Source organism: Mytilus edulis, chromosome 4 (assembly GCF_963676685.1).
Source record: "Mytilus edulis chromosome 4, xbMytEdul2.2, whole genome shotgun sequence".
In the NCBI taxonomy this organism is placed as follows: domain Eukaryota; kingdom Metazoa; phylum Mollusca; class Bivalvia; order Mytilida; family Mytilidae; genus Mytilus; species Mytilus edulis.
The window spans coordinates 94,770,379-94,798,019 of NC_092347.1; the positions used below are offsets into that span (position 1 = coordinate 94,770,379).

Consider the following 27,641-nt stretch of genomic DNA (forward strand, 5'->3'; position numbering starts at 1 on the left):
AATATCTTTAAAAGATGAGTTAAATAGAAAGAGAGACAACTCATGCTTCACATTACCATTAACTGTTGATTAAATATTTGAACTAGTGCTACAAAAGTGCCTTCAAATATGTAAAAATTTTAGCATTGCTTACTCATACAGAAATTTTAATTCAACAGTACTGTAAATTCAGAAATTATTGCGTGCATTTATCATTGTCATTTTGTCTCATTTTTTGCAATAATTAAAACCTCACAATAGTTTCTGAATTTACAGTAATCTATAAAAGAATTTTTACAATATTCTTTTTGCAAACAAGTATTATTTTTAAAATAATTTCAAAACAAGAATGTGTCCCAAGTATACGGATGCCCCATCCGCACTATCATTTTCTATGTTCAGTGGACCATGAAATTGGGGTCAAAACTTAAATTTGGAATTAAAATTAGAAAGATCATATCATAGGGAACATGTGTACTAAGTTTCAAGTTGATGTAACTTTAACTTCATCAAAAACTACCTTGACCAAAAACTTTAACCTGAACTTCGCACTATCATTTTCTTTGTTCAGTGGACCATGAAATTGGGGTCAAAACTATATTTTGGCATTAAAATTAGAAAGATCATATCATGGGAAACATGTGTACTAAGTTTCAAACTGATTGAACTTCAACTTCTTCAAAAACTACCTTGACCAAAAACTTTAACCTGAGGCGAACGGACGCACAGAAGGACGCACAGAAGGACGCACAGACAGACGGATGAACGAACGAACGAACGAACAGAGGCACAGACCAGAATACATAATGCCCCTCTACTATCGTAGGTGGGGCATAACAAACAAGAATGTGTCCCAAGTACACGGATGCCCCATCTGCACTATCATTTTCTATGTTCAGTGGACCGTGAAAATGGGATAAAATCTCTAATTTGGCATTAAAATTAGAAAGATCATACCATATAGGGAGCATGTTTACAAAGTTTCAAGTTGATTGGACTTCAACTTCATCAAAAACTACCTCGACCAAAAACTTTAACCTGAAGCGGGACGAACGGACGAATGAACGGATGCACATACCAGAAAACATAATGCCCATAAATGAGGCATAAAAGGAATGAAATGAATAATATTCAAGCAAGCTACATTGTTTTTTTTTAATTTTATTCCAAGAGTTTTTTACTTATCAATATGTAAAACCCTAAAAACAATAAACTTACTTTGACAACTTCTTTTTCCGGAGTGGGAGCTTTTTCCTGATCTGTTTCCCCACCAGAAGTTGATATCTCGTCTAAATCTATACTTGACATATCACTCATGTGGCGCTGAAATATAAAGCGTTATTATAAAGTCAATATTTCTAACAATCACACAATGAATACAATTTGATGAATATAATTGAGATACATTTGATTGACCGTCGTTAACAAGGTACACATGTCTATTCTTTACGCTATGAAAAGAAGAACAATATTGTTATTTTTGAAGATACAAGTACACATTTAGCAACAAGACTTCTGTAAACAATGAATTTTATCTGGTAACTGGCTGCTTAGTTGTTCAGTAGCAAATATTGCATGCATATTGTGGACAATAATATGACAATGAGTAATGACTATACATGGTTTTAAACTAGTCTGATAAATTGAGTTGGATTTTATTTCTGCTAGCTCACAAGATAACAGTCCGCAAAAAGACTCAGATATATCATTATATCTCCAGGCCAACCAGTCTTTTGCCTATTGGCTTGTTCTTGGTGTTAAAGTAGCAAATGCCAATTTAAGAATCTCTGGTTTGACCTGACCAGGGATGGAACTAGGAACTCTTGCCCTGAAGGCAAGCAAGATATCTCCAAGGCAGTTTTAATTCATTATTGATATCTTTTAGGGAGATTTCTACAATGTAAGCATCTGACATGTAATGTAATTGTTATGTTCATTATATGAATTACTATGGAATCATGTATTTTCCTTGGGTATCAGCTTTCCTGGATTGATGAAAACTAGCATTTTCAAGGATATTGTGGTCTCTGCATACAAAGCATGAGAAGATTTGTTATTTGTTCAGCATTTGTATTTGTAGTTCATCTGTATTCATGAAACCAATGAAAATTAGCATCCTACATGTAATGAATTCTAGCATCCTACATGTAATGTATTCTGGCATCCTACATGTAATGAATTCTAGCATCCTACATGTAATGAATTCTGGCATCCTACATGTAATGAATTCTGGCATCCTACATGTAATGTATTCTGGCATCCTACATGTAATGAATTCTGGCATCCTACATGTAATGTATTCTGGCATCCTACATGTAATGAATTCTAGCATCCTACATGTAATGAATTCTAGCATCCTACATGTAATGAATTCTAGCATCCTACATGTAATGAATTCTAGCATCCTACATGTAATGAATTCTGGCATCCTACATGTAATGAATTCTGGCATCCTACATGTAATGTATTCTAGCATCCTACATGTAATGTATTCACAATATTGGCATCCTACATGTAATGAATTCACAATATTGGCATCCTACATGTAATGTATTCTAGCATCCTACATGTAATGTATTCTAGCATCCTACATGTAATGTATTCACAATATTGGCATCCTACATGTAATGTATTCTAGCATCCTACATGTAATGTATTCACAATATTGGCATCCTACATGTAATGAATTCACAATATTGGCATCCTACATGTAATGTATTCATAATATTGGCATCCTACATGTAATGAATTCACAATATTGGCATCCTACATGTAATGAATTCACAATATTGGCATCCTACATGTAATGAATTCTAGCATCCTACATGTAATGTATTCACAATATTGGCATCCTACATGTAATGAATTCACAATATTGGCTTCCTACATGTAATGAATTCACAATATTGGCATCCTACATGTAATGAATTCACAATATTGGCATCCTACATGTAATGAATTCACAATATTGGCATCCTACATGTAATGAATTCTAGCATCCTACATGTAATGTATTCACAATATTGGCATCCTACATGTAATGAATTCACAATATTGGCTTCCTACATGTAATGAATTCACAATATTGGCATCCTACATGTAATGAATTCTAGCATCCTACATGTAATGAATTCACAATATTGGCATCCTACATGTAATGAATTCACAATATTGGCATCCTACATGTAATGAATTCACAATATTGGCATCCTACATGTAATGAATTCACAATATTGGCATCCTACATGTAATGAATTCACAATATTGGCATCCTACATGTAATGAATTCACAATATTGGCATCCTACATGTAATGAATTCACAATATTGACATCCTACATGTAATGAATTCACAATATTGGCATCCTACATGTAATGAATTCACAATATTGGCATCCTACATGTAATGAATTCACAATATTGGCATCCTACATGTAATGAATTCTAGCATCCTACATGTAATGAATTCACAATATTGGCATCCTACATGTAATGAATTCACAATATTGGCATCCTACATGTAATGAATTCACAATATTGGCATCCTACATGTAATGAATTCACAATATTGGCATCCTACATGTAATGAATTCACAATATTGGCATCCTACATGTAATGAATTCACAATATTGGCATCCTACATGTAATGAATTCACAATATTGGCATCCTACATGTAATGAATTCACAATATTGACATCCTACATGTAATGAATTCACAATATTGGCATCCTACATGTAATGAATTCACAATATTGGCATCCTACATGTAATGAATTCACAATATTGGCATCCTACATGTAATGAATTCTAGCATCCTACATGTAATGAATTCACAATATTGGCATCCTACATGTAATGAATTCACAATATTGGCATCCTACATGTAATGAATTCACAATATTGGCATCCTACATGTAATGAATTCACAATATTGGCATCCTACATGTAATGAATTCACAATATTGGCATCCTACATGTAATGAATTCTAGCATCCTACATGTAATGAATTCACAATATTGGCATCCTACATGTAATGAATTCACAATATTGGCATCCTACATGTAATGAATTCACAATAGTCTTTATCATTGCCATAACAAGCATTCGGAGAGTATTGCATGGCAATACATAGTCCTCTCCCAGTTTAAGATTAATTGTACTGGTACAAAATGCTATCTTGATTTATTACTTGTCATGGTGTAAACCAAGGGTTCGGAAACAGTCATATATGCCAGTCTTGACCTGAACTTGAAAGTATTTTGTCCTAAATGAGTAATTGGGATTTAGGACAAATTTTATTTTTTTACAGAAACAATTTCGGTCATTTAATGTCATTTCGTTGAGATCGAGTTTCTAACATTGTCTAAATCGCCATTTTGAACTTTTTTTTTGTTTGTTATCCTTTTCCTGTTATAAAACTGCTACTCCAGTAAAGTGTATAATCCTGAGGGCTCTCCTAATAACTATAGTAATGCCTCTGAGAAATATTGGCTAATGATCGCTAATCTCTTTACCTGTGTTTTTATTAAATTTTCTATTGATCACAAGCTCAGAACTAATATTTTAAAGAAATTAAAAGTTCATAACAACTGTCTGCATTATTTAATTACTTTTCTCAGCTTAGACAATTGTCAATTCTGATTTAAAATTAAATTAAAATTAAATTGATTTACTGAGAACAAAATATTGTTTCACTACAAACACACGTGCTTTGTTTACTAATACGCATGCTTGTAATGCTCTTCCGAAAATTAGACACTAAATCGTAAATTCAAAATGATTTCATGCTAAATTAAACAAGTCCAACTATTATAATTAATATTCAAACACTATTAAAGGTAAAACAGTTAAAAAGCTGTGAATTTGATAAAAAAAAAACAAATCCCGGAAATGAGTCCGGAATAGGTCGTTTTACTATTGTAGTAAAACATCCGGTTATAATTTTGTCTTCAAAATGGAAAGAAACGTAAGCGAAGTTTGAGAAATTCATCGTTTTGAGTCGTTAAAATCATTTCATTTTTAAACTGTTGCCTTCCTTTTATTGCTCAAGATCGATATTAAGGAAAATGGTAGGGAAATTTCTGAAGTAAATGCGATGCAACAGTTAAACAAGTTTGTTGATGCTACGAGTATGACTGTATGAGCATACACACAATCTTTGTTTGAAAAAGGGCACCAACTTTTAAGTTATCCGAAAATGACCGAAATTAGGTGAAAAAATTTCCGGATCCAATATCTTCAAGCATGACAATTTTTGGAAAACTGATTATTTATAAGTAAAAAAGTCCAAGGACCATAACTCTGCATAAAATCATCAGAATTGAACAAAATTGGAAATTGACCTGTCTACATAAAACAATGTAACAATTATTAAATCAATATCTTCAAGCATGACGAAAAAATCTGCGGGATAATGAATATTTGTGTGAATTTTCAGACCATAACAAAATTAGAACTTGATTTGTATCTTGTCATGATATATCAAATTAATATCTTCAAACAAAAAGAAAAGTAAGTGTGGAGAACTGATTTGCAAGACTGACGGATGGACAGACAAGACTGATGGAGTGCCAACCTGAAGTATCCTTGGACTTCTTTGGTAGGGGACTGATAATCATGTACCTCTTTACGATAAACATTACCTTCATTTCTTTGATATCATCTTCCTCTGTTAAATCTTCAACAGTTTCTACAACCTCAGCTTTAGATTCTAACACTAAGTTTAATATGTCACTCTTATTGGTGTAATCTTTGATAAATCTGTGCTGAAAAAAAAATGTCATTCATATAAAAAAATCTGTAATTGTTAAAAATCATTAAGTACTTATTTCTATATACTGTAGAAACATTAATTTTCGTGGGGTCAAAATTTCATGGTTTTGTCTCTATATAAGATTTCATGGGGATTTAATTTTAATGGTTTCCATTAAATGGAAGTAATAGTATATGAAGGTTAAATTTTCGTGGATATATTCTTTCCACAAAATAAAAGAAATCAAAACCTCCAAGAAAATTTCTGCTTTTACAGTATACTAGAGTTACTCCCCTTGAGATACACAATATTTTGATACTTGTGTAGTATTAATTTTAGTGGGATTGGTTTAAATGTTATTCTTTGTTGTATCTATGCTATTATTGATTATGTTCATAATTGAGCTTTCTTTCATAAAATATTTTGTATTTCGTATTTTAATTTTGTATTTGTTGCCTTTTATTACAGTACACAATTAATCAGTAAGCCTTATTGCTCATGGAATCAGTAAACAGAATCTACCACAAACCCAAAGAAAAGGTGCACTTCCACATTTATTACAACTGACCAGAGGACAGCCCAAACACCTGCTTACAGGTTGTACATTGTAAATACAGCTGAGCCACAAACATGCATCTTTTGTGAAATTGAATTGTCTATATTTACAGAAGTGCAACCTGCAGGTTTTCAGTTATTGTGAAAAATATATCATTCAGTCAACTAGAACCCTGGAGTATTCCTTTTATTTTCTACTTGTAATTATATAATAAAAAGTTTTTTGTTTCTGTGACAGACTAGTCCTAATGTTTTTGTTTTTGGAATCTGCTCATTTCATAAGTTTTTTTTAAAACTATCACACTATCAATCTAGAAAATGCTACAAAGGCAATTTCAAACTTCCAATTTCTAACAAAGAATGTCACACCTGTACTTTTTAATACCTGTACTTTTGTCATACCTGTAATAATTCTCCAGCTGTTGGTCTTTGTTCTGGGTCTTTATTCAAACAAATCTTAATAAATTCATTAAAACTTTTTGTCCTAAAAACAAAAATGATAAATACGTTTTTTTTTTTACAAATTCTTCATTTTAATTTAAATAAACAATTATTAATACATTCTTATTATTGAATGGCACGTAAATTTTGCCCATTTTCAGCATTTTCAAGTGAAAAATATCAGGAACCACCAGAGTAAAGAATCTGTTTTTTGGTTATTGATGCAACTTTTTTTAGGGATGTGTGTGTGAATGGTAAAAACTAACGAGTTTTACTTTGATGCTTAATGTTGTGTCATGTACTAACAATGAAAGTTAATATTAAGGTAAAAATCAATTTTTTATCCCTCTCAGCTAGTGATGCACAGATCATAAAAACATCTAAATCATTGTTGGTCCAGGTTCCTTGGTTCACTGATTGTTTTACAACTCAAGAGATTGATTCTATGTTTTTTTTAAATATATTTCGATAGCTAAAGAGTGTGCTTTTTGTTGCTTTTACATGAGTGCAGTTATAAATCCTAAATATTAACAATGAAAATAGATCTTATCTACATGTTTAACACGTTCATCAGTAATTGCCCTCACACAAAGTAGTTTCAATGATATAAATGCACATATATGGTACTATTAGTAGGTCCAGTTCATCTGGTTAAATTGATTTTAATGATACCAGATACAATAAAAGACTACATAATCATTGGTCAAAAATCTGATGGACTTCCATCACTAATACCAATATCTTATAGTGAAGCATTAAAACAAGTGACTGTATCATGTGTATGTTTGTTATTTGTTGTTTTTGTATAAATGAGTTCCTGTTTCATTGATGTATATCTAATATCTCCTTTCATTAAAATATATTGTACTATAATGATAGTATAAATCTAAACTATTTTTCATTGAGTTAAAAAGGGAGATAATTCCTCACTTGACAACCTAACCTACCATCGTGATGGTCCACTTAATGTAGGAGGATCTGATTTCTGTATCTTGATGAGAACTCTCATAGGATGCATGTCATGGTTGGGTGGTTCTATCTGAGCAAATTCTATCATTGTGATACCTAGATTAAAGAAATACATTTATCAGTATAAATAATATCTGAATGAAGACAAAAATATTAACAAATTACACTTTTAATGAATTTTCAAATTTGATATGATTACATGTGATGCTGTTTATATATATATGAATAAAGTTGAGTATAAATACTATAACAACACCAGACTATCCCTTATTGGCCAAATGACAATTAGTTACATTGATGACATGCACAACTGTAATATATCTACATCAAGCAGAAATCTCCACTCAAACCAATGCACATGCCTTCTAGAACTAGAAATCAGTTGTAAGCTTTTGCTCTATCTTGTGAGACTTAAAAAGACTGAGAGGAAAAACAATCATAAGCATAAATCAAAACCTGGCAAAAATTTATAGTATTACAAGAGTGCACACACTGAAATGTCTCGCCTTCTTTACTAATCATTGATATTATGTTGATACTCCTAAATATAAAGCTTTATTACGACTATCACATAAACTTAACATGAACCATGAAAATGAGGTCAAGGTCAGTTGAACCATATACCAGACAGACATGTACAGCTAACAATGCTTCCATACAACAAATATAGTTGACCTATTGCTTATAGTTTAAGAAAATAGACCAAGACACAAAAACTTAACACTGAGCAATGAACTGTGAAAACCAGGTCAAGGTCAAATAAAACCTGCACGACTGACATATAGATCTTAAAATATTTCAATACACCAAATATAGTTGACCTATGACATAAAGTATTAGATAAAAAGACCAAAACTCAAAAACTTAACTTTGACCACTGAACCATGAAAATGAGGTCAAGGTCAGATGGCATCTGCCCGCTAGACATGTACACATTACAATCATTCCATACAACAAATATAGTAAACCTATTGCATAAATTATGAGAAAAACAGACCAAAACACAAAAACTTAACTATAACCACTGAACCATAAAAATAAGGTCAAGGTCAGATGACATCTGCCCGCTAGACATGTACACCTTACAATCATTCCATACAACAAATATAGTAAACCTATTGCATAAAGTATGAGAAAAACAGACCAAAACACAAAAACTTAACTATAACCACTGAACCATGAAAATGAGGTCAAGGTCAGATGACACCTGCCAGTTGGACATGTACACCTTACAGTCCTTCCATACACCGAATATACTAGACCTATTGCTTATAGTATCTGAAATATGGACTTGACCACCAAAACTTAACCTTGTTCACTGATCCATGAAATGAGGTCGAGGTCGTTCAAGTGAAAACTATCTGACGGGCATGAGGACCTTGCAAGGTACGCACATACTAAATATAGTTATCCTATTACTTACAGTAAGAGAAAATTTAACATTATAAAAAATCTGAACTTTTTTTTCAAGTGGTCACTGAACCATGAAAATGAGGTCAAGGACAATGGACATGTGACTGACGGAAACTTCGTAACATGAGGCATCTATATACAAAATATGAAGCATCCAGGTCTTCCACCTTCTAAAATATATAGCTTTTAAGAAGTGAGCTAACACCGCCGCCGCCGCCGCCGGATCACTATCCCTATGTCGAGCTTTCTGCAACAAAAGTTGCAGGCTCGACAAAAACCACATTAAAACTCCTCCATACTTACCAAGTGACCAAATATCAGCCTTATAGTTGTATGGACTATCTTTTAAAGTTTCACACATAATAACTTCTGGTGCCATCCTATAAATAACGAAAATACAAAATCAATATTTCAAGCAACAAAAGGCAAAGATTTGTTAATATAAAGTTGTCTTCAAATTCCAACTGGTCTTTAATCTTAAACGCTCACAGAAATGTTCAGGTAACAAAAACATATATTTACTTCTTATTTAAATATGGAAATAAAATCTTGGAAAATCAATAATGATTGTGTAGTTAGTCACTAAATTTGGAAAATTCCAGGAAAATATCAATCTTGTGCATCAACTGTTCCATTGCTTATCTTTAAGTCTGGGAAAACATGGTCTATTCACTAGTTAAACTTGAACATTTAACTATTTTTCTGCATCAATGTGTAGTCATCAATTTGTACATAAGTGTACTTTGTCATTTTATTAGATGTTTTTCGTGCTCAGTACCTATTTGATGAGTCAAGTCATTTTCAATTTATATAAATTTATAGTTTGTTCTGTTGTTGTGCTGTTACACCACCATCCAACGTTAGTGGGAAGAGTTGTTTTTCCCCTACATAATCATTATGTGTCTGTCAGAAACCAAGAGCTTGTGGTCCATTGATTGGTGTTTGTGAATAAGGCAGTAAACTCTTTCTTTTGAATCGTTCAACATTTTGTTATCCAGGAGCCTTTTAAAGCTTACTATACAGAATGGATTTAGACCATTATAAAAGACCTTATGGTGAACTGTATTTATTTACACCCTTGTCCTTTAATCTAAGGTGGATAGTTGTAATCATACCTCAAATCCTCTATCTGATTTGAAAAATATGTTATGAGTATTGAATGCAGCTATAATTTAAATCTTACAACAGTAGCATAACAAAGTCTGTCCCCTCCATTTATGACTTACCAATAAGGTGTACCAATGAAGGAGTCCCGTCTCTGAACTGTTTTTGTATTCATGGCAGACACACCAAAGTCAGCTGAAATGTATAACAAGAATTATCAGTAATAAATTCAAAAGCAAAAAGTATCTTCAAAAATCATCCGGTTTTAACTTATATGAAATCAAAGTTAAACAGAGATACACATGTAATAATCTTAATACTTAACAAGTTTGTACAGGGTTTCATCCCTTGTGGGTTAATCCCTATGTTAACTAGTGATATTATTATAAAAAGCATCAAAAATAATACACTGTCTTTGAAGATATATTTTTTTCACTATTCATACATGTTTGTCAAAAATCAGACAAATAATTATATATATACAGTCTCCCTTGTATTTGTAAACGTCTTACTATTGTTAACATCAATCAATTGTTTTATATTACCTATACTTATGTATACAAGTCACATTACCTGAAGATCTGTGAAAGCAGTGAAAGTACTAGTAAAAGTGATGAATTGAAACTGTTATTATTTTTAAATAATTTTCTTATATATATATACATAAGATATATTTAAAATCTAATAGAACTTTTTAATGTATTAATTAGCGTGTTTAAGTTATACTTTAAGACATTTATATAATTTTAATTCAGTAACTGTATCAGTTTATTTTCACAAACTGATCAACTCTTAAATAGATTGAATGCTGATTGTTGCTATTTTTAAACATTATATACTATATATATATAAGATGTCAAAATGAATACAAACCTAGTTTAACATCTCCTTCCTGTGTGAGGAGTACATTACCAGCCTTTAAATCTCTGTGTATAACTTTGCTTTCGTGTAAGAACTCTAATCCTTCACACATCTCGTGACAGACGTAACGGATCTGTTTCTCATTCAATGGCTTCTCAAGTTCCACCATGATACTATCAATCGCTCCTCCACCACAATACTCAATGAACATCTGAAATAATATGAATGGCAATTTGTTGAAATATAAGCTTATTTAAATTCAGAAATTATTGCATGCATTTATTATTGCGATTTTGTTGTTTTGAATAAAATGCGATTTTATTTTTTGCAACATTGAGTAAATTTATTAAGTTTTAAAATGCGAGTTGAGATTATTGCGATTATAACAGTGGTGCATTATTCACAATAATTTCTGAATATACAGTATATTAACAAACGGCAATAAAATAGGCCAGGTTCTACTATAAGCAATAAGTCCCAAGTCAAGGGGCCTGTAATTCAGTGGGCGTTGTTTGTTGCTGTATATCATATTTATTGCATATAAATCAGGGCATAAGTTTTCTACATTGAATTGTTTTACAGTTGTTATTTCCAAGTCTTTTATAGAACACTATGCTGTAATGGTTTTGCTTATTGTTGAAGGCTGTAAAGTGACCTATAATTGTTAACTTCTCCCTCACCTCCAGTAGAGTCATGCTGTCTTATTGGCAATCATACAATATCTTCTTAGTTTTGTTTGAATTCAGACATAAAACTTAACCAAAACGCTGTTAAACCATGATATATTAGTATTATTCATTTTTTGTATAATTCTATAAGTGCTACCTGTAATACTTACTAACATAAAGATGTTAAAACAATAGTTTTTTTTTATACAAGTACAGGTACTTACCCACAGTTTACTATCATAGTAAAAAGCCTCATATAGTGATACAACATTTTTATGCCTACAGTCTGTTAAGATGTTTATTTCTACGGAGAAGTCCTCAATGTCTTCTTCACTTTTAATCTCAACATGTTTTAGAGCTGCCAATATATCCTTCTCTTTATTTTCAGCCTGAAATTAGGAAGATTGTTGTCAATATTAGAATGTAACGAATTATAGAAAAGAAATGAAGTATGATGATTAGATGCATAGTCAGGATGATTATGTACCTACATAACGTTTTCTTTTAAATGAAGGCAAGCACTCACTTATTAAATATTATAAGATTAAAGTTTGATCCTATTTGTGTATTCCAACCAAACCAAACAGACGTCACTTTTGATATACTATTTCAATTTTCTACCTAATCTTCAGTTACTACATGTATGTGGCATTTATTCTTAACATCAGACTGTGAAAGGGATACCTTCATGAACATTTAATCTTTACTTTGATTATTTATTCCATACCTTCAACCATTTTAAACATGTTATTTTTACCTACATTTGAAACTCTTCAATGTTTTATCACCTGTTTAATACTACAATGTATTACATAAAAGTAGAGGTCTGGTAATTTTATAGCTATAAATACGTTACCATCATAAATTCTGAGTGTAACCCCAATTGCGTCATAGGTCAGATGGAAAATCCCTACTAAAAATAAACGTACTCTCACTGGTCCGGACATATACCCCTGTTTGCCCATATTCTTCCATTCAATTTCCATCTGCGACATCGGTCACACGTGCACATGTATTTTATTGGAAATATATTCCCTTGTTTTGTTTAAATTTCTAAACAAATTATTTGTGTTTTTTTTACTAAAGTAAAATTTATTATGGACTTTAATTTGAATAGTCCGTATGTAAGTATTCCTGGTTCGGACTATCTCTTAGATGGGTCACTACCTTTAAGTCCCCCCCAAACTACCAGTACATTGACCGGAGTTTCGACAACGGTGTCTGGTAATGCTACCTATCCGACCCTTTCACAAGGTTCGGCCACGCATTTTGGGGGGGTACCTACGTCAACTTCGGTGACTCATACTTTATCTAGGCCTGTTAATTCAGCGGGTACTATTAGTTCTGTCCCAGGTACAGCTATGGGCTTGAACTTGCCAGGTTCTAGACCCCCATTATCCTATTGTGGGTATATGCTTCCCAACACGGGCACACAACCTTTACCCTCATGGTCTCAGCCACCTTGGCCACAGTCTTACCCTTATGGTGGGTTTATGCCAAACCAACCTGGTTTTTGGCCTTATAGGGACAATTTCTATGGTCCCCCTTCTGGGGTAGCTACTGCACCACCTTTAGCTCCTGCTCTACCCGTAGCAGTATCTTTGACTTCTGCAGTAGCTCCTTCTACCACCGTACCTGACTCTCAAGCTTCTAGTTCTTCTCATGGTACTCAGGTTTCTGATCATGCATCACCTTTGGATGGTTTACAGAAGTTACTTTTGGACTTTGGTGAGTCTTTCAAGGCTGAATTTAGTACTCTATCCAGTCGTATGACTCTACTGGAGAATAGAGTTTCTTCTCATCAACCTTCTCCAGCTAAGTCTGTAGAATGTGATGAGAGGGAGGATGACAAGCTTTCTGTTTCCCCTGGGAGTCATGAAAGGGCTTTCCTCACTGATGAGGATGTTGAAAGTTCTTCTTCTCCCAAGGTATCGAAGACGGCCCCTGAGCCTTCTTCTAAGTCAGCTCAACAACCTCCCACCAAGGAGACTGAGGATCCTCCTTCCTTGAAGGATCTTAGGGATAAGGTGTATACCTTGATGAGGGATGAAGCACATATCCCTTTTGCCTCTCCTTCCAAGCCGAAGAAACCTTCTTCAACTTTTGAAGCTTCCTGTGGTATTTCTCAGGATACTGTGACTTCTCACAATTCTTTTCCTGAATCTGGCCATATGGCTTTTGCTTTACAATTTATTAATGAAGGTATCGCTAATTCTGCTAGTGAAAAGGTTGCTAATAACAATATCTCAGGATTTGGAATGTCATCCTTTTCTGATCAGGTTAAGTACAAGGATTTTGATATCTTTGATTCTTCACTGGGTAGACTTGTTCCCAGTTGTGACAAATCTATGTCATCTTTATTGGGAAAAAAGCCAGTAGATGGTCTTCGTCTCACTCAACCTGTTTGGTCAAAGACTGAGAATCTCCTTCGTAGTGCTTCTCAAGTTCTTGGCACAGCCGAACATTTTCTAGCTGCAACCGGACATTTGCTTAACAGCGAAGATTCGGTTGTTCCAGCAGAAGTACGATCCTTCTTACTTCAATTGGATAAAGCTTTAGGTTCATCTCAGTTGCTTTTAATGGGTTCTATTGCTAATTGCACCCTATCTAAAAGAGCAGAGTTTCTTGAAAACATTTCTATCGCTGAGCCTTTGAAAGATTCTTTACTGAAATCTCCACTCTCTGACAAGATGTTTGGTTTACCCTTACAGCGGGTTCAAGAGGAACTCAGCAAAAACCCTCCTCCAGTCAAAGTTAGTGTACAAGTTACTAATGGCAAGAGGTCGGTTAATGCTACATCTAGTTCTACTAGTACTTCTGCTTCAGGTGGTCCTCCTTCTTCTGCTAAGAAAAGGAAGAATAACTACGGCAAACCGCAGAACAAACCCAACAACTCAGGAAAAAGCTCAGGTAAGCCTTCTGGTGGTTTTAAGGGTTCCAAGAAACCTGGGTCTAGTACCTAGGTTCTTGCCCCCTCGTACGTTATTGACAGCTTCCCCAGGGGAAAATTTACAACAAGTTCCTCAAAAATCAATACCAGTAGGGGGGAGGTTAAGTTTTTTCCTAAATCAGTGGAAGAAAATTACCTCAGACTGTTATGTGCTGTCAATAATTCGAGGGGGATTAACACTTCAGTTCAAGAACCCACCTCCTCTGTCTGCAGTTCCAATAAGTTTGTCTCATACTCAAGACCCAGTAAAGTGTCAACTTCTATCAGTAGAAGTGGACACAATGTTACAAAAAGCTGCAATAGAGGAGGTGTTGATCTTAACTCTGTCTCCGGGATTTTATTCCCGTCTTTTTCTGGTTCCAAAGAAGACTGGAGGAATGAGGCCGGTCATAGACCTATCTATTCTGAACAAATTTCTTATTGTTCCCCACTTCAAAATGGAAACAAACAGATCCATCAGGGCTTCAATCCTTCCAGGAATGTGGACTACTTCTCTGGATCTTTCAGACGCGTATTTCCACATTCCCATTTCCCAAACTTACAGGAAATACCTTCGCTTCGTTTGGAACAACAAAGTTTTCCAGTTCAAGGCTCTCCCTTTTGGCCTGTCTACAGCCCCTTTGGCTTTTACCAAAATCATGCAGGCAGCTATAGCTCACCTACATTCCCTGTCTATTCAGATTCATTCCTACCTGGACGATTCTCTTCTCAAGGAATTTTGCCCAATCAAATTGAGGGTTCAGACAGATTTGGTCATCAATTGTTTTCTGTCCCTAGGTTTCCTTATCTCTTGGAAAAAGTCAGAGATAATTCCGTCTCAAGACTTTGTTTTCCTGGGAGAACATTTCCTAACCAGTGTAGGCCTAGTCCTCCCACCAGAGGAGAAATTTACAAAACTATGTCAGAAAATACATTTATTCCTGACGGTTCAATCAGTCACAGCACGTCAATTCTTGCAACTTCTGGGTCTATTGAACTCTCTGGCAGATGTAATTCCATTGGGACGACTTCACATTCGTCCGCTTCAGTTTTATCTGCACAAGTTATGGATTGCAGCTTCACAAGAATGGGAAGCATTGATTCCAATCACTCAGCCTTTATTTCCACACCTTCAATGGTGGTTAGTACGGGAAAATGTAATGAGGGGCCTATGTCTGTTCCCTAAAGTTCCCAGTCTAACATTATTCACAGATGCCTCCACCCTCGGTTGGGGAGCATATCTGGAGGGGCTTACAATCTCGGGAGTCTGGAGTCCAGATCTTTTGGAAGAGCATATCAATGTATTGGAAATGAAAGCAGTTCTGTTTGCACTGAATCATTTCCAAATGTCTCTAAAGAATCAGTCTGTCATTCTGGCCACGGACAACACAACAGTTGTAGCTTATCTCAAGAATCAGGGAGGAACTCATTCACCTTCTCTTTATCAGATAGCCAGAGACATTCTCCTTCTGTGTTTTCAACTCCAGGTTCATCTAGTGGTGAGACATATTGCGGGGCACCTCAATATTCTAGCCGACACTCTATCCAGATCCCTTGCTCCAGTAAACACGGAGTGGGAACTACTTCAAGTAGTTTTCAAAGCTGTGACTCTTCATTGGGGGTCACCTCAGATAGATCTGTTTGCGACCAGTCTCAATCACAAACTTCTAACATTTGTGTCTCCGGTTCCGGATCCAAAATCTTTTACGGTAGACGCAGTGAGCCTATCTTGGAAAGGAATGTTCGGGTACGCCTTCCCTCCTTTCAGGTTTCTCTCCCCAGTACTTCAGAAAATAGCAGGGGAAAATTGCAAGATCATAGTTATTGCTCCAGCATGGCCAAAACAGTCTTGGTTTCCAGACCTTCTGCGCCTTTCATGTGCTTGTCCTCTGGTTCTACCTCTGAGACCAGACCTTCTGTCTCAAATCAAGGGCAAGGTTCTTTATCAAAATTCAGAAAAACTTCATCTACACGCCTGGCTTCTCTCAGGGTTAGCCTCAGAAAGAGAGGTTTTTCTGAAGGAGCAACCAAGCATCTCACAAAGTCTGTCAGAGACTCCACTAGCATTGTCTATGATGCAAAATGGTCAATCTTCTCAGATTGGTGTAGTGAGCGGGAAATTGATCCTTTCCAAGTCACTGTACAACAATTAGCAGACTTTCTAGTTTTTCTATTTGAATCCAAAGGATTATGTCCCTCTACTATTAAGGGATATAGATCAGCTATCTCAAGAACTATTCATATTTCTGGTGGCCCAGATTTTGGAATCAATGAGCATATTTCTCTTTTGGTTCGTAGTTTTAGTCTTGAAAGACCAAGACAAAAAAACTTTAGTTCCTAAGTGGGACCTTGGACTAGTTTTATCCTTTTTAAAACTTCCTCCTTTTGAACCAGCAGAAACAATAGATTTAAGGTTTCTTTCCTATAAATGCTGTTTTCTTTTAGCTTTGGCTTCTGGACGGAGAAGGAGTGAAATCCATGCCTTCTCTATTTCTGATGCTTGCCTTCGATTTAACAGGGATAAATCTTCTGTTACTCTTTTAACGGATCCTGCTTTTTTGGCAAAGAATCAGATTCCAGATAAGGGTGCAGAACCAGTTGTGATTCCTGCACTCCCTAGCGATTCTATTTCTGTACTTTTATGTCCAGTAAGAATCCTTTCTATTTATCTGGAAAGAACGTGTAGTTTACGTTCTGTTTCTAACTCAAGACTCTTTATTCCTATTAAAAAAGGAATCTCAGATCTTTCTGTTAAAACTATTTCTACTTGGATATGCAAATGCATATCTTTAGCTTATGGTTCTTCTAAGGCAGAACTTTTAAATAGTTTTAATGTTAAAGCCCATGATGTTAGGGGTATCTCTACATCCTGGGCTCTGTTTAACAGTGCATCTTTAGAAGAGGTACTGTCTGCAGGTTTCTGGAGAAATGAGAACTCTTTTATATCTCACTACCTCCAATCTATGGCTACTTTTGCCGAGAGTTTATACTCTCTTGGACCTATAGTTTCAGCACAAAGATTGAACTTTCCTCCTGTTTCTTCTGTTACAGGGGATTCAGCTTTACGTTAGATTCTGTTACTCAGAATTTATGATGGTAACGTATTTATAGCTATAAAATATTCAAATTTTAAAGTAAATTTGGATTTTATTAGATAAATACTTACCATCATAAATTATAGGTCCCACCCGCCTCCCCTTCATCCCCTTTCCTTATGTTTCTGTCTTGAGGAAATTGAATGGAAGAATATGGGCAAACAGGGGTATATGTCCGGACCAGTGAGAGTACGTTTATTTTTAGTAGGGATTTTCCATCTGACCTATGACGCAATTGGGGTTACACTCAGAATTTATGATGGTAAGTATTTATCTAATAAAATCCAAATTTACTTTAAAATTTGAATATTTTCAAAGGTTTCTGCAATACTTTGTTTTCAATCTATTTTTAGAGCTAGGTTAGAAAATTAAAATAGTTTGTGATGTCAGTTGTTATTATTATAGTGATACTGGACCTCAGATAAAAATTACTAGACATGCTGAAGACAGCATTGATGACATGAACTATTATGTCTTATATTATCTTTTACGGTACCATATTGGTTTAGTATAATCAACTGATGGGTTAAATATTTTATACATGTATTTCTTATAATGGCTACTATTAGTTTTGAGGACAAACTTCAGTACGAAATTGTCAATAATTTTGAATTTACCCTATTTTTTACCTAAATGACCTTCTAGCTAGTTTACATGTAGCAAAAAAAAAAAAAAACATGCATTTCTAAATAAATTGCTTTGCTGATCATGAGTGCAGCTGGATACGACCACAGATGTCCAACCTTGAAAAGTTGGGGCCAAATGGACACACTATTCTTGCTTGATACAGTTTTGAATTTGGAATGTAATTAAATATTTGACACATAATACTTAAAATTAATAGGTTTATGCCACAGAATAACTTAAGTCAAAGAACTTAAAAATTGGATATGTGATTTGAATTTATATTCAATTTTTTACTTTTGTGCAATACACTATGATGTTGCAAATTGACCCCAGTCAATCCTAACCATTCCTTTATTGTATGGAAACTTATGGTATAAGTTCAGAGAGTTTCATACACTTAAACACAAGTTATAGACTGGAAACTACAAAAAATGCTTATTTGGGCCCCTTTTTTTGCCCCCATATTCCTAAACAGTTGGGACCATAACCCCCAAAATCAATCCTAACCTTTTTTTAGTGGTTATAAACCTTGTGTTAAATTTTATTGATTTCTATTCATTTATACTAAAGTTATTATCATGAAACCATCTGTCTACGGACGACGCTGACAACGTGATACCAATATACAACCAATCTTTTTTTATTTTTGCGGTCGTATAAAAATCAACACAGTAAATCATGTTTGGGTTTAACTTTAATAAAACAACTTTAGGTTGATTTGTCATAATGCACTAAATGTCATTTTTGTTTTCAAACTTACTACAAGTATTGTATGCTACCACTAAGAGACTTTTAAGAGGTTATTATCTTGACTTACATCCCATACACATCATCATTATATCACATAAACCTACATCTCAATCTTTTTATACAAGTTTCATGTAAAATTCAGATTTAAATTGTACAAATTTTAACATGTACATGTATTCATTTATATTTCTTAAATTTCATGCTTATTTTCCTTTTCATTAAAGACGTTTTACAAATCCCATCCTATCTGACCTTTAAGAAAATGAGTAAGTGCTTTCTAATAGGTTTAGACACAAACATCTAGATACAATCTTTAATTTTATCAATTTATCTCCCAGTTATATATAATATCAAAATCTATTAAATGTAAACATTTTGTATGCATGTACATGTATTCTTTTCCTTCAATGTAGATCAATGTCACACTCATTATTTGTATATAAAGATAACATTTGTTTATAACCTGACCTATGTTGGTCCATACATTGAGTAACATGAAGCCCCACCCATTGTTTATAACCTGACCGATGTTGGTCCATACATTGAGTAACATGAAGCCCCACCCATTGTTTTCTGTAAAACATAATACATGTAACACATAGCTTTATTAATCATGATATCCCACCCACTGTAATGAGGAAGAGTTTACTTTTTATTCTACATACAATGTATGTACATATGGATAAATGTATCCAATGTTTTGTATATGTTTGTGTTTTTAACTTTTTTACATAATATAAACTCCTGAATGACCTAAGCTTTGACAATGGCAACTGTTTATATAGATAGGTATGTGAAGTACCCATATCAGGAGAGATAGATTCATTAAATAGAAGTTAATACATATATCTATCAGCATACATTTCTTACTGATAACCTCTCAGATACAATGTACAATTCATTCAACAGGTCCTAAACTGGATACCTGTACCCTCCCTTTTAACAGGTCAAACTCAATAAAGCTGTCAAATCATAATTTCATAGTAATAATTATCAATTATAACAGAATTAATATGTATAATGTAATCATCTATCTAAGTTATGCTGTTTTGTGAAATTGCCCATAACTTGTCTTATTTTGTATTTTTGAACATGTCCATGTTACAAGTACGATTAAACCCTTCAGCCAAAAAAAAAATCAGTCCCAACTCAGTAAAACATGCTATTACTTATTGACAAAACCAAAGTATACATAAGTTTTTATAACTGAGAAACAGTGCCACTGGGCAGATAGGGTAATTACATGCAAAAGAACAAGGCTTCAATCTGTCCAGTGGTAATGCCACCCTCATTTTGCCAAATACTTGTACATGGATATACAGTTTAGATTTTTATTGACCTAATGACCTGCCAGACCGTATATAGTTTTATACCATTTTAAAGGAAATGACTGACCTACATGACCTTCAGTCATGACTATGTATAAAATGGGTATTTTTTTTTAACCTAGTATATTGTTTTCAGGAAGTAACATCTTGATTTAATACAATGATCACTGAATAATATGTAAATTGACAGGGACATCAAGAACAGGACTAATATTTGAAGTAGTTTATATTTATTCTTTCTAAATCTATGAAAATTGGTACCCAAGAACAATCCACATACAGTAGCCTTATTAAGTGTGGTATAAAGCACTTCATTGATACAAATATTTATTATACTGTGATAACATTGTTTGGTAAAATAGATTTGTACCAATTTTAATCAATCAGAAAGCATATTCAAAGTCAATGTCATTTTAGCCTTACGGTAATCAAGCTAATGAAAGTTCTGAAGTGTATGTCTTTCACTGACACAGATAACTATGTGGAATACAGGTAACATATATACATGTTATTGTACAACTGTCAAACCTCAGTGGATTTATACTTTAGTTGACTACTTGTACTTAACTGATGTGATAAAGCCAAGGTTGTTTCCATTGACTGTACATTGTACATGACTTTATAACAAAGTCCATCAGCATAATTACAATGATTTCAATCTTTATAAGAATATTTATGCCTCTGATCATCAATTATATACCTTCCTAAAGTTGTTACCTAGGCAATATTTTCTGAGGCAGTAAGAATTTTGTTTGTAAATAAATTACTTTTATAAATGAATATACCTTGATTTATAGAAAACATTTGAGAGGATTTTCAAATGCATGATATACAAGAGTGCAAGGGGAAATATATCTAATAAAAATATTAATTATCATTAATGGCTGTATGTCTTAAGGGTGAACTTGGACATAGGAAAGCTTTCATCTTTAATTAACAACATTCAATCTAAAGCTGTTTCTCTTCAACAAACCATATTCTATGATGAGATAAATCATATTAAAATTATCACATTTTCTTAACAACATTATAATTAAATCCTTCTGTTACCAAGATATTCTAATTGAAAGACAGAGTACCGTTTTGTATTTGACACAGAGGGTAGAAAATTTCAGAGACCGGTACCTTCTACCAATGTCTATGACTGGAGATTGGGTGGATGTTCACAGAAGCTTGTCTGTAGTCACCCACTATAACCTGGTATATGATTATTCAAAATCAATATCTTTGAGTTCAGCATTCTATTAGACTGAATGGTTGTTGTTTGCTCAGGAGCATTATATTTAAGTTAGCTAATTAAATGAGACAAAAAAATCAAACATAATTTAAAAACGAAGATATTGTATGATTGCCAATGACACAACTCTCCACAAGAGAACAAAATGACACAGAAATTAACAACTATAGGTAACCGTACTGCCTTCAACAATGAGCAAAGCCCATACCACATAGTCAGCTATAAAAGGCCCTGAAATGACAATAAGCTTGGACACATCATGATAATATTAATTATATTAATATTCCAGTCATACACATTGGTAGAACATGTAGAAGGTACCAGTCTACCCTCTGCGTCAATGGTTATTGTACAACCGTCAAACCTCAGTGGATTTGTACTTTAGTTGACTACTTGTACTTAACTGATGTGATAAAGCCATGGTTGTTTCCATTGACTGTACATTGTACATGACTTTATAATAAAGTCCATCATCATAATTACAATGATTTCAATCTTTATAAGAATATTTATAACTCTGATCATCAATTATATACCTTCCGTAAGTCATATTTTCAATAAATTTAGCACCCACACTAGAGAAAAGCACCTAATATAATCTAGGTTAAGCTGCAAATATATTCAACTGAGGGAACCAAGTACATATATCTCACTAACTAATTAAGAAATCTGGAACACAGACTTGAATAAAATTTCACTGCTGTATTGAATACATTACACATTGAAACAACTAAAAAGTAAAATTATAAACAACACAATGTTTACAAAGATACATTTGTAGTTCTATCAAACTGTGCTACTCTCAGTATGTGCAATAGTTTTTTTTTAAACCCACTTAAATTAAGGAACTTTAAAAAAACAAACAAAAAAAAAACCTTTCAACTAATAAGACATTCTAATATTTCCCTATTTACTCATATATCTTATCAAAGTTTTTGTTGACAAATAAAATGTGTATTTACACTCTGACTTTATCGATAGAGAAAAATTGAATCTTTTAAAGATTAATGCCATGTAGAATACATTTAGATGTATCACTAAACAGTATACATAACACTTTATAACTTGTGTTTATATTGAAAGTGCTAACCTTTTATTATCCATTGCACTAAATTACTTTAAATTTGTAGTAATTGCAATTGTATCATTTAAGTTTAACTATTTTTTACTTGATACATATATAACAAAGTTGGTTTTGTTAATTTTGAAGAAGAAAAAACAGAATCTACATGGTAAAGTGTTATTATATATGTAAGAAGAAATGTTCTGTAATATCTAATTAAAATGTTGTACATGTATCTCTTCCTTCTGTACTGGTATTTAAATGTGTAAATAATGGTCCAATAGGTATAATATCAGGTAAGTCAACAATCAGTCATACAGAAATACAAATCTATTTATGGTAATAAAAGTTTAAATGAAAAATTAGGAAAGGAAGTAATATCATTGAACAGTGTAGAGGGTGTTAACATCCAAATCTAATAAAATTTACTTCAGACAGATCACAGTTTCTTACCATGATAGGTAACAATAGGTTTAAAGAATCAAAGAATATGTATAAATCTAAATCTTATCTGACAAAATAAGAGGAAAACAGGGAATAGACCTCATCAATCTTAAGACGACCAGACCTAACAACAATTTGCCACTGGACATTAAACAGCCATCCATCGATCTAGCAACAAACTGTCATGATGTTGCTACACATAATAATACATGTACATGTACTTCCACTTCATAACAATTCAAAACTTTACCCCCCCCCCCCCCCCCCTCTTCACTAAAATCAGATGTTTTACTGAATGAAATAAAATGGACTTCCAAATTCATCTGACCATAAACAGGATTAAGAGAGGGTTATACATTGTAACTGTGTCAACAGAGCATGAACGGGTTACAAGTCAAACTGATGTCATTCAATGTAATTAAATACCCTACATTTATCTGGGTTTACCATAAAATACCATAAAATACATGTAACATCAAATTGCTGCAAGACCCCCTCCTAAATTATTGAAATCTAATCCTTTTACATTAGCCATAAAATCTTGGGTGTAAATCAAATACAGCCATGAGAGTGTTATAATACATGAACTTTTCATGCAAACATCCAGCAAAAAACAGATGGATCTACATGTATTGTGAGTGAAGCAAATACTCAGTTAGGATCTGAGTACAGAAATTAATGCATGGAATCTCTGATGAATGATAAAACAGCTTAGCTAAATCTATAGTTAAAAGTGATTACAAAACAAGAATGTGTCCCAAGTAAAGGGATGCCTGGTCCAAGATTACTCTGACGCCCAATGGCTGGCCATGGGACACGGCCCCAGCTTGTCTGGCAAAATAGCCGTTGGACGTCAGAGTAATCATGGACTAACGGATGCCCCATCTGCATTATCATTTTCTATGTTCAGTGGACCGTGTAAATGGGATAAAATCTCCAATTTGATATTAAAATTAGAAAGATCATATCATAGGGAACATGTTTACTAAGCTTCAAGTTGATTGGACTTCCAACTTCATCAAAAACTACCTTGACCAAAAACTCTAACCAAAACTTTAACCTGAAACGGGATGAACAGACAGACAGACGAATGTACAGATGGACGCACAGACCAGAAAACATAATGCCCTTTAATGGGGCATAATAATGCCCATAAATGGGACATAAAAACAATCACAACTGAAATAGTGAATGCAAATTTTTATTATTCATTGTGAACCTGATAGGCTGACACTGTCCCGCTTTTTGTATTAAAAAAAACCATCCCAATAATTTCTGAGTTTAGAACTTCTTCTTGTAGTTAACAGTTTCTCTCTGCTTATTGTAGTTCTAAGAAAATAATCAAAACATAACTTGAAAGGAGTTGATAGACGATTTCAGTCATGTTGTCTTATTTGTAAAATTTATTTTGCCGATCAATTTCATAGGAAACAATTTCTCTCTATAGTTTTCACTTCTGTTAATACAGACAATGCAGTTTCCCAAATCCTTTACGATTAAAACTGTGCCACCTTAACTATGAAGTTTTCGTAAAAAGTTATATCCAAGAAATGTAGAATAGAAAATTGATATGCACTACAATATTTATTCAAAGGTCAAAACATAGGGCTGAGCGGTATATTTTCAAAATTAATATGCCCCCAACTTCTAAAAGTTTAAACTTGTACTAAAATTCTGTATTACCCCTACTTCCACTTTGAGTCTCCCTCAGAATTAAATTTCTCAAAGTGGGTTATCTAACCTTACTGAGGATTCCAGGTACAAATGTACATGTTTAATTTATAAACATTATAGATCTTGAGATCACAGCTGAAAATGGAGTCTGAATCTGATCAGTAACAAGAACATCTATATGGGGGGATTTGGGTTGAAGGTTATCTTAATAAAGATAAGCAATTGAATCATAAAAAAAAATATACATGAACAAATGTACATTTGTAAGTTGGTGCAAAATGCAGATCTTTCAGAGGTGTGGTAATTCGAAAATCCAAATTGTATTTTCAGTACTTTAACTACTTGTTTCAAAATAAAGACTTCTTATATTGTACTGTTACACCACTCTCCCAAGTTAGGGGAGGGTTGCCCCACAATTGCCACCTGTAATTCAGTGGTTGTTGTTTGTTGATATATTTTTCATTAAATTTTTGTACATAAATTAAGCCGTTCGATTTCTCGTAAAAATACACTTTATTGCTATTTGCCCACCATAACTGGACATCACACAACTTCCCGTAAAATTTCAACGTCAAATTAGAAAATACCTGACGCCAAATGGAAAATTGATTGTTGTAGGACGTCAAAAGTTCAAGCAGGACATTTTCTAGAGTTCAGTGGGCATAGCAATAACGGCGTAATACCTTATTTTTTAAAATCTGTCATTTACGGGCCTTTAAAGTTTTATAGCTGACTATGCGGCATGAGCTTTGCTCATTGTTGAAGGCCGTACAGTGATTTGTAGTTGTTAATTTCTGTGTCATTTGGTCTCTAGTAGAGATTCGTCTCATTTGCAATCATAGGTTACAAGAGCCCAATTATTTGTTTACATTTTACCTGCAAGTTTTTTACCCGAAGATGGTACTCAAAAAAGAATCCTATACGGCTTCTGATTGGTTGATACATGACTGGAACTACATTTAATTGAAAGCTTATCCAATTAGGTTTTAAAATTTCCGAAAATCATATTCACATATTATGAAGTATAGAAAATATCTTCCATTTCTGCATGTCGGAGCCATTAAAAATATACCTTTTTCATTAAGCGAAAAAAATAGATGATCTTTTTCAACTGCATTTGCAAGTCCATTTGAGCTGCATGACCCTATATATATTTTTGGTTGTAATGCAACACTGGCATTTCTAGTAACAGGAACTTCTACATGAACCCGTTTTTCCCTGGTTTGTGTAGTCTTCAAGAAAAAAAGTACGGAACACTAGTGGTACCCTATGGAAAATGCATTACAAATAATTGCGCTCTTGTAACCTCATAATCATATCACATCTCCTTTTTAAATGTATTATTTTTAAACAGTTATTTCCCTTGGCCTTCCACTTCACAAATTACAATATTTATCACTCCATTTAAAATCATTTATGCCGTAAAAATGTGAATTCTACAAGTTTTGTACATGGGATTTTAATCTTCATTTCAGACAAAATGATACTATCATATGCACACGTTTGCTGTTGTCGGTGCAGATATGTACTACCTTGTCAGGCTGTCAGTGTCACACCTGTCAAAGCATTCTTGGACAGAACCGTCCGTTTCTTACCTTGTACACCTTTCCGAACGCACCATCACCAATCTCTGCTAAAATTTCCCATTGAATCTTCGGGTCAATATCTCTTTTTATATTTTTGTACAGTTCTCTTTTCTTATTTTTTAAATCGTCCTCACCGCCAAGACGGAACAACTTTTTAAAGCTGTTCAAAAATGACATGTTTACGTCTTACGGAAACTAGAATGCAAAGACAAGGAATTCTTGATTGAAAACATGTAAATACAGTGTTATGATTTCATCTGAATGTGCTACATAGTTCAATGTGGACATGGAAATGTTTTCTTTTCAAGGACCAGTTTCTTCAGCGGAAAGTCGACATATTTATATTTTTGACGCATGCGTTTTGTCAATGTTCTGACATCATTTTACTTCCTGTCTCTCTTCCTTGTAGGGGTTATTTCCCTTTGTATGCACAATTGTGGCGAACTCAGATTCGTACCAACTAATATTCGTCACAAGTTGCTAGTTCCATTTTAATCTATACCACTAAATCTAATTCAATTCCAAGCTTTGTTTATAGTCGGCATGTATCTGTATCCAATGAATTTCTGCCAATTTAGGCACACCTCCGATTATGGAGTAAAACAATAAAGATAGTTCCACCACAGCAATATTAAGGATGTACTTAGGTGAGGTTAGGTGAAAATTAATAAATTAAGAATTTACTATAAGCTGGTAGAGCATCCATTAAGGATGAAAATAAGCTAAAAATATTGATAGGTCTTGGACGTCCTTTTCGAGATATTTAAGATTTAATATATGGCGGGAAAAGGCTGACTCGGACTTTTACCTTATATTTGCATTGGTATTATTTGGGTCTCAAACCAAAAGAAAGAAAATCAAGAATCTTCTAAAATTTTGGTAAATGACCTTTCATGAACTATTAAATCTTATATGAAAAAATAAATGGGTGATATGGGGTAAAATATTTTACATTGTATTGTATGGAAAAACACCAAGGAGTCCGAACATTTGACACAAATTCTAAAATCTCACCTAAGTACATCCTTAATCCACCAATATATTTACACTATAAGCCAGAGGCGGATTTGGGGGGGGGGAGGGGGCCCCGGGCCCCCCTTTTTGGGAAAAAAATTGGGTTGCTTATATAGGGAATCACTGAAGCGTGTATGGAGCGGACCCCCT

General features: G+C 33.7%; 1 protein-coding gene across 1 annotated transcript in view; it reads right to left on the minus strand.

Annotated features, from left to right (window-relative positions):
- Positions 1–26,985, minus strand: part of LOC139521107 (serine/threonine-protein kinase 10-like) — a 71,238-nt gene extending 44,253 nt beyond the window's left edge. Inside the window, exons 1-9 of the mRNA XM_071314386.1 lie at positions 26,487–26,985; positions 11,969–12,133; positions 11,089–11,287; positions 10,338–10,410; positions 9,415–9,491; positions 7,677–7,794; positions 6,691–6,772; positions 5,624–5,746; positions 1,198–1,302 (exon numbers count right to left, since the gene is read on the minus strand). Coding sequence (XP_071170487.1) covers positions 1,198–1,302; positions 5,624–5,746; positions 6,691–6,772; positions 7,677–7,794; positions 9,415–9,491; positions 10,338–10,410; positions 11,089–11,287; positions 11,969–12,133; positions 26,487–26,654 — 1,110 coding nt within the window. The 5' untranslated portion in view covers positions 26,655–26,985. The remainder of the gene's footprint in view (positions 1–1,197; positions 1,303–5,623; positions 5,747–6,690; positions 6,773–7,676; positions 7,795–9,414; positions 9,492–10,337; positions 10,411–11,088; positions 11,288–11,968; positions 12,134–26,486) is intronic.
- Between the last annotated feature and the right edge of the window lie 656 nt (positions 26,986–27,641).